The 9,320-nt window shown below is 33.9% G+C and overlaps 1 protein-coding gene across 3 annotated transcripts; it reads right to left on the minus strand.

Annotated features, from left to right (window-relative positions):
* Positions 1 to 431: 431 nt before the first annotated feature.
* On the minus strand, positions 432 to 4,563 carry LOC108336454 (uncharacterized). 3 transcript variants are annotated; one of them, XM_052880962.1, is made up of 8 exons: positions 4,166 to 4,304; positions 3,681 to 3,795; positions 3,321 to 3,575; positions 2,273 to 2,560; positions 2,089 to 2,137; positions 1,159 to 1,438; positions 854 to 932; positions 432 to 760 (listed from the first exon to the last, which is right to left on the minus strand). In XM_052880962.1, the coding sequence occupies exons 3-8, from the start codon at positions 3,339 to 3,341 to the stop codon at positions 569 to 571; spliced, it is 909 nt and encodes a 302-aa protein (XP_052736922.1). In that variant the 5' UTR covers positions 3,342 to 3,575; positions 3,681 to 3,795; positions 4,166 to 4,304; the 3' UTR covers positions 432 to 568. The 3 variants fall into 3 exon arrangements, with proteins under 3 accessions (XP_052736922.1, XP_017428403.2, XP_017428402.1); XM_017572914.2 differs by lacking the exon at positions 3,321 to 3,575 and having other exon boundaries at positions 4,166 to 4,298; XM_017572913.2 differs by lacking the exons at positions 3,321 to 3,575; positions 3,681 to 3,795 and having other exon boundaries at positions 4,166 to 4,563.
* Positions 4,564 to 9,320: the final 4,757 nt, after the last annotated feature.

The raw sequence follows: 9,320 nt of genomic DNA on the forward strand, positions 1-9,320 counted from the left end.
CTTGAAACTTGAACAACACCCTCATTTGTGTGCTCCATCTCTTCCAATTCTTTTCTGTGAGTATCGGAAGGTTTGTTGTGGAAAGATCACTCCCCGCCATTCTTCTTGCTTCAAGATCCAAACAACCGCATTGTGTTCTTGGTCTTCTTGAAATACGCCTCAGGTTTCTTCGTAACCTACGCTCTGATACCAATTCTGTTGGAGAATTGGAAGAGAAGGTTTTAATGAAGAATTGCAGAGTGAGAGATCTATTCATGAAAAGCCAATATAGCTTTATATACAGAGAGTATATACTAAATATCAGTAAAAACAGAAAACTGATTACAACAGAAAAACCAGTAAAAACCAACTATTTAAAGTGTTTGACTTGACTGTATTCAATACCTGCAAATTAGGTTTTAGAATATAAAAATAAACTTTTTGAAAACTAATTTTTGGACCGATCAACATTTTCTTAACGCTTTAATACCAATAATTTTGGAAGAAAAGAAAAAGTAGGTCATAGGCCTGCAGTAGTTGTATTTACATATGAGCAAAAAAAAAACATTAAGAAGTGAAGGACAAACATTTAAGCTAATTGTTCATTAGCTGCAAATATCCTTCGCTCCTCAAGTGCAAGCCTCTTCTTTAAGCGTTCTTGGTGCTCAGAAAATGCCCAAAATAAATCCCTCATAATACTAGCTATCTTGAATTCTTTACTTCCTGAATGTACAACCTTCAAATTGTTCATCCATCTTCTCTGTTTTTCCTGCAATATATTCTACAGAAGAAAACAATGAAAACACAGCCTGTGAGGATTATTATTACCCTATATAAACAACTTTCTGAAGTAAAATTCTGGACACAAACCTACCTCTGATATATGCACCAAGGCTCCTATTGATGCTTTAATATTTTCTAATCCCACTAGTTTTTCAAGTATCACCAAAGGCCTAAAAACGACAATGAATAGATTAATTTTAAAGAGTATAAAAACAGTTTTACTAAATCAGTCTATATAAAATTTTGTAAGAATTGATGGTTCAATTTAAAACAATTACTGCAAAAAAAAAAAAAAAAAGAAATTGACAAGCCTGGTTTCAACGTTAAATTGAAACAACATAGTAACAATGAAAACCATAGTAGACATCAATATTTAAGAGCTAACATGTAGAATACCTGCCAGTTGAAGATATTATGATGCAGTTGGGATTATTCAAAAAGCCACACAGCTCTTGCAACTCTTTTTCAGAATGCACCATAATGGCTCCCCTATTATATACCTCCATTGACAAATTTGGAAAAATAAAGACTAGGACTGATAGAGAAGTATGTCTCCGTAAGAACTCTGTAACTGTAGATGGGCATAACTCCTTATCCATATTTGTAATCAATATCATACACACATTTTTCGGTCCCCCAAGATCCCTGTCTTCCATTCTTCGTTTGAGACAACTGACTATAAAAAAAAATTAAAATCAAATGAAATCCGAGGAAAAGGTAAGAGGATTCGTATTATGGAACATCCTTGTAAAAATATAAATAAGGTTGAGGGGGAGGAAAAAATGAGTGTGTGCTGGGTTGGGTTCACTGCCTAAGAAAAGAGTGTTATGGTTGCTCTTTGCTGTGAATAAGTGAACAAACAGAAAACAAGAGCGGTTTTCAAAGAAAAAAATGTAAGACAGAAGTAGGCATGCTTCAGAAAAAATGGTACTCGGTAAGCTTAAAGGAGAATGAGTGTAAATGCATTCCACAAAACTAATTTCTGCATTCCCAAAACAAATTTTAAGCAAAAAGGGAATCCAAATAGCAATTTCATTTTTATAACTCACTGAGATGTAACTCCAACAATATTACTATGTCAAATTGTACATGAATGCAATTCCAATAATTAGGTATAGTTTGCCTGGTCGAATAGATAAAATCAATCGATCCTAAATGTTGACATCTTAATTTGACAGCTATGGTTTACAATGTCCTGACAGAATTAGATGGACAATCAAATCAAAAGAGCCACAAATATCTTGATCGCAACAAAAAGGTTTTCGGAGTTGAACCTAAGTTTAGTCTACTTCTAGTGTTAACATCTACTATTACATCGGAACAAACCTTCAGGTAAACATGCATTGACAACAGACCGCCTAGCACATTGTGTTTCCTGTAAAGGCCGATACATTCGAGGATATAATATTAGAACCAGAACATGTCCAGTATCACTATTTTATATCTTTCTCAGCAAGCAAGCTCATAGAAAGAAATCACGGTTACATAGAGAGAGGCATGTACTACTTGCCTTTATCGTTCGTCCAAAATAAGTAATTTGACGAGCGGAGTTAGATCTGTTGTTGCAATACAGAACCATTCCAAAGCCAGAAGCTTCCTTTGGCATTAAAAAAGAAGAACAATTATCCAGAAATGAAGCCACTACAGGATCTAGCTCCCATCTAGGTTGAACGACACAAATGTTCTCAATTGATGTAGCAGTCAATTTTCTTGCATTTGGTCCATGCAACCAAAAAAGTATAAAAGTACACAAGCATTCTTCCTCTCCTGTTTTCCAAGAATGCTCACTTTCTTGCACCTATGGAAGCAGACACAATATCAAGCACAAATGTAAAACGGAAGCAATTTCAATCTAGAATATAAGAAAGTTTATTGTTATTTTCCGAACACTAATGGAGTGTCTGGTAGGTGAGAAATTGGCGGGGAAGGAAAGATGGAAACTATTTAGAGTGCCAGGAGAAGGAGAAATAAGGGGGAAATAATTTTAAAAGTTGTACCCAGCATGACTTATTTAGTTTCTGGTCTGTCATGGAAGTGAGGGTCAGGTAAAAGCCTAACTGTTAATAGCCGTAACATGGCTGAGCAAGAGTATCACGGCCCAAAGACCGGTGATGTGTTGGGACTCAGTAGGAATTGGGTCATTATGACATTTGACAACCTAACACACAAGCCGAGATGGACATAAAAATGTGAGATGTTTAGTTAGAGCAAAATGGGGAGGTTTCTAAGTAACCACAAAAATCACATGATTTGGGGATGCCACGGTCGTCGATAAAGGGTATCAAGTATCCGTTCAGCAAGGGGGAGTAGCTGTTATTGAATATAAAACTAGGTATAAGACTAATCTCCCTAGTATCTAAAACACACATAGGGTAATATATTTATAACGAAGAATAATACAAGTATATATGGCAATCAAACATAAATATGATAAATATGGCAAATCTCACTTTACAAACCTGTTTTGTGAGGTTGTGTTTGGCTTAAAGTCTACTTCTTAACACATTCATTTGAATATATTGCGGTAGGTTCTATTGTGTGAGTCAGTTTGTGTTTACCTTTTCTGGGTCCATTTTCATCACTTTATTCGGTCCAAATCTTTGTTTGAATCATTTGAATTTTGAATTCAAATTTTGTTGTCAAGTTTTGTTCATTGCTTATTTTGTCAGAAAATTCAAAAGTGTGCCTCTGATTTGACCTGGTTTATGTGATGATCTGTTTGAATGTTCAAGTGCATTCCATATGAGTTATGATAAGCCAATTTGGGAGCTCGGATGCATTCATTGAACAACAGATCCACTGTGTATATCCTGCTGTGAAATTTTGGTTCAATAAGTTGTTTGAAGCTAAATTCTGAATCTGTTTTGCGTTTAAATTCTGAGTTGGAATGCTTAGATGATTAGTAGCAAAGTGCAAACCCGAGAAGCAGTGATATGCTCAGCATAAGCTTGGTTGCCACTATGACATTCACAGCAGAAAACATTTGCAAGCAGTAGGCCGAACTGCATATTCCTTGTTTGAAATGATCTAATGCTGAAATGAGTAAAAACAATATTATGTATTTGGGTTCAGCCCATATTTTCCGTATACATATATTATCTACAGGGAATTAATCCTATATATAATTTTTAGGATTTTCAACATTTTAGAGTGATTAACTATAACAAGACATTCACTAGCTTATGGCTTCAGACGTCTATTATCACTCAGCAAAAACTCATTACAAATCTAATGTTATAGTAGTAGTAAACTAAATTCAATTAATTTTGCAAAAGTAAACGAACGGTAGAGTTAAATGTTTTTAATAACCCAGAATTGCATATTCCAAGAACTAAAAGTGGATTTAAACATAAAAGGTGAGTATCAAATGGCTCAAGATAAAACAGAGTAAACAACGACTGACCCCATCGACAACGGCGTCGTAAAAGCGAATGTCTTCATTATTGAAGAAATGACAAGCACAAACCCTAGTTCCAGGAGTGAGTAAACCACACTCTTCATCTTGAAGCTGTTTGGAGAGGGGTCTGAAACGACGCTTAAAGGCTTCGAGGTCCTTCGAGTTTTGAAAATATGAAAACGGAAACACGACGTCGTTTTCAAGAGGAAAACCCAAGAACTTCACCGTGAGAGTATCTCCATGGAACAAAACGCAAACCGTATACCATGCATCATCTTCGTAAGCTCTAAACTCCGTAGAGTAATTGATTCCGGGAGTCACAATCCTTCCCGTCACCATTTTTTTTTTCTCCTGTCACTTCTTTTTCTTCCGTTCCGTCAAGTTTCCTAATTTTTATATGCCATTTAGAATATGTTTGATTTTCTTTCCTCAGAGTTATTTTATTATTGTATATTAATATTAAAATATAATATTTATCTTATTTCTGTCACACTAAATGTAATCTTGGCTGTTGGTTCAGCGGCTCCAAACATATCTAGTAGTCCGCGACTTGTTTTAAGAGTTCATAGAAGTAAAACAAACTTGAGACTTTTTTATTTACTAATAAAATAATTCATATTTAAAAAGAAATTTGAATTTTTTTATGATATAAAATTATTTATTAATTGGTTGTAATTAATTTTATTTAATACTTTTTTCAATAAATAATAAAACTATTTTTTTAATTTTTGTTTACATATTATTGATCTTAATTAATTTTTTTTTATTTTTAGTTTGAAAAGTTATTTCGTCCGTTAGAATTGTTAAAAATATTTTATAATATATATATATATATACACACACGTGGAACAAAAATATATATTTTATATAATTAAGAATGTTAATTGTTTATTATTTTCAATCATATAATTTTTTTTAAGATGTTTAATTTTAAAAATAAATTCAATCCATTAAAATTTAATAAATTATCATGTTTTATAGGTTTTTCAAAGTTTAAGTAGTTTTTTTTCCGAAAAAATACAATTTATTGACTTTAAAATCTTTCACACTAAATAAAAAATCAAAAATAACTTCATTATTTTAAATTTTCATATCTACTTTGAAGTGTGGTAATTGTTTTATCTACGATATAAAGAAAGTAATCAATTCTAAACTATTTTTGAAGAGATTTTTGAAGATAATTTCATTCTCAACATTTTCATCAAATTATTTTTTTTTTCATGACTAATATGTTTTTCACGAAACTTAAGTTATATATATTCATTTCAAAAATTAATTTCCTTAATAGAAATCAATGCATTTTATAGTTTATTTTCTATGTACTTTTCAAAAAATGAAAGAAGACATTTTAATTATTAAATAACTTCATGCACATATATTTTGATTGTAAATTGAGTTAACTTCAAAAATAAAATGTCATACCTAACAAAAATTTAATTTTTTTTAGCTCATAAGTTGCTAAACACTCAATTTTTAAGGATCATCATTACCCCAATTAATTCAAATAAAGTATCTTTTATTTGAAAGGTTTAAAATCTTTTAGCTTTCACACTTTTTTTAACGTGTTAAGGTATATATATATATATCATCTTGGAAAATTTTTTATCTTTTTGTCTTGTGAAAATAAAGTGTATATGTAATATCGATTAGTGAAATTTAAAATTTTTAAATCATATAATTGTGGAAATCTAATTATATAATACAAAAATTAATAAAATAAAAACGAAAGAAAGTAAACCCAATTACATTATTTATAAAAATTTATAATACAAAAACTCTAAATAACTTAAGTCTTTTTTCACTCTCGCATCTAGAGGATCTGCAATATTTCATGCTCTCATATAACCAAAAGTCTGTTGGATCTAACGAGGAAGGGGTTTACCGGAGAGACACAATACCAATGAGATATGAGCCCAACCATATAAGGCATTTACACCACTCTCTACCCAAAACCTTAAGGTCATGGGTTAATGGGTCTTTCATCTTTATATAGTTCTCTACTTTCTCATTTCTATCCAATGTGGGACTTAGACTCACACTTGGATTCCCAACAATCTCCCCCTCAAGGGTGAGTCCCTTCCACATAGGTATACTTCCAACGAAAGCATCCAACCAACCATAACCACGAGTAGCCCTTTCCAACCTTCGTTCATCTTAACATGACTTGCTTACCTGAATATTCGTTGCCAGGAAGACTTTCCATATAGGAATCATTATACTCGTATGAGTCGGTCACCGAGACAAACTATCAACTCTGATACCACTGTTGGGTCTAACAAGGAGGAGGTTCACCGAAGAGACACAATACTAATGAGATATGAGCCTAACCATATAAGGGATTTATATCACTCTCTACCTAAAATCTTAAGGCCATGGGTTAATGGGTCTTTCATCTTTATATATTGCTCTACTTTCTCATTTATATCCAATGTGGGACTTAGACTCACACTTGGATTCCCAACAAAGTCATACGAACATTGCGAGACACACATAACTACAAACACAAACAAATATAGGTAAGTTATCATAGAACAAGCAATAGCAACAAAATTTGTACATAGGAAGCAAAAAATATGAAAGAAGAAAACAATCCACTTCGACTCTCGAGCAAGAAAAATTGTCTTCCCCGTGACAAGGTCTTGAAAAACACAATAAGTTGGAAAAAATGTTACTGAACAATTTAAATCCTTTATGAGTTTTTGCACAGAGATAAGACTATTAGCTAATTGAGGAACATGTAAAACATCCTTCAATACAATAGATGAGTCCAAAATTATATTCCCAGAGCCGCATATAGGTATACCCTAACCATTCGCAACTGTAATAAGTTGTTCTTTATTTCTTTTACCATATGAGTAGAAGGACACACTAAAAGTTGTCATGTGATTAGTTGCACCCGAATCAAGGATCCAAATACCTTGAGACATATGACCAATAATATTGAGACAAATCTTACCTTTTATGGACAAAGTACATGATTCAGAGGGCTTACTCATTGATTCAACCATTCTTTTCAAGCGCTCGAGATCCTTTAGTGAAAAAGTACTCTGTAAATCATCCCATATTTCTTTTGCAGAAGAATGAAACATATAATTTCTACTTATTTCAAGAATCATGGATTGTCACATCCAAGTCATAATTAATAAATCTTCATTGTCCCAAATTGAAAAATGAGTGTCGTCTCATCCTAGTCCTCCTCCATCTATGTGATGAAGTCTTGAACGACCCCTTGAGAACCCTTCGAATAAATTGGCTCCATTGTAAGAAATTTTGACCATCCAACCGATAGGTACCCCCTATATTTGGTAAGTCATTAGGACCCAAAGGAATAATTTTTACTTCAAACATCCCGTAGAATGCAACCAAGAGTCTTCGGTGACCTTTTCCAAGATGACGGTGGCGTGTGGGTCATACCGAGAAAAAGGAGAAAAATTTAAAGCTCAGATCTACTCAAATATAGGCCAAATGGGTCGTCACCGACCCCAAGAACAGACTTAGGAGGCTCCGGCGACTCTGTTTGTGGCAGCGGCACGTGGCGACACGTTGCGGCTTCTCTCACAGAACGACTTCCGACGTTGTGCCCCAAACTTGAATCATTCTCCATTACCACAAAAACATACTCTACTTAACTTAAGGTAAGGATTTCAAAAAGGGTTTTTCTCATTCAACTTTAAGCTCAAGGTTCAAAGGGTAAACAGAAACATTATTCTTTGTTAGGTTCACCTATTGACATTGGCTCTAAGGGAGAAGAAAACATGGCCTTAATCATGTGTAACAAGCAAACAAGTGGTTCAATCATAGAAAATTAGGTAAAGTCAATCATGCTTCCAAAGCAATAACATTCAATCAATCAAAAACTCTAGAGTCCAACCTCTCACAGGTTAACTCAAGTTCCACAATTTGATAAACATCCTGCCCAACATATTAATCACAATTGAAATTATGCATCTATTTTTTTAAATCAACTATGAGCAACCATCATCTATGCTTAAAAGCCTCACCAATCATTAACTTAACATGCATCATAAAACAATAGAGTAAACACAAGAATATTACTCATCACAAACAACATTTTATCACATCATACCAAACCATTGCATCATAATTCATTAAACTAAGTACATAACAACACAATTCAAATGAGCATAAAAATCCTGATCCAATAGCATCCATCAATAGATGCTTTCATCTGAATCTTCTAGCATCCATAATCATCTCATTGGACTAGGTAAGTCCTTCGAAAATGATGAACTTAATATAAAAATTTTGAAATCTTTAGACAGGTTGTGGCAACCAAAGGTGACTGCAATTTCTGAGTCACAAAACCTCAACAAAATGACTATGGCGGCACTATTTCAAAAGTTGAGAGATCATGAGCTTGATCTTGGAAGAGTAGATGAAGAAGAAGCAAAAACTAAGAAAAAGACGCTAGTTTTCAAATCCGAGGTCAAAAGGAGCAAAAGCAGGATTGAGGATGAAGACTCAGATGATGAAGAAAATTTGAGTCTTGTGATCAAAAGGCTTAACAGGTTCATGAAATTAAAAGGCAAAGGAAGATTTACATATGAAAAGAGAGAAAATCAAGGATCTTCCTTAAATTACAAATTCTACGGCTGCGGAGAAAAGGGGCACCTAAAAGCTGACTGCCCAAATCAAAAGAAGGGTGAAGAAAAGAAAGTAAAGAAAAACTTCAAGAAAAAGAAGGCGTACATTCACTAGTAAAAAATTGATCTATTACTGCACACATTATGCATCGGTTAACTAGAACCCGAAGCATAATATTGCGCGGTGGCATTTTTGAAATTATATCGACAGTATAGGCCTCGGTTGAAACAAAACCGCGACAGTATATACCTCTGGGCCGCGGTTCCTTGAGCTGTGGCCTATAGTCCCTGCAAAATTCTGACATTCTCACCCCAAGTCAGTCTGTAATAAATTAAAGTCAGACCGTCAGGGAATAGGCCTCGGTTCTGGGGGGAACCGCGACCTATTGTCCCTGCAAAATTTTGACATTCCCACCAAAGTCAGTCTGAAATAAATTTGAAGTCAGACCGCCAGGTAATAAGCCTTGGTTCTAGGGGGAACCACGGTCTATTGTCCCTGCAAAATTATGAAATTCCCGCCAAAGTAGTCTTGAAATAAATTTTGAAGTTAGACCGTC

The sequence above is a fragment of the Vigna angularis genome, chromosome 7, assembly GCF_016808095.1.
Source record: "Vigna angularis cultivar LongXiaoDou No.4 chromosome 7, ASM1680809v1, whole genome shotgun sequence".
Classification (NCBI taxonomy): domain Eukaryota; kingdom Viridiplantae; phylum Streptophyta; class Magnoliopsida; order Fabales; family Fabaceae; genus Vigna; species Vigna angularis.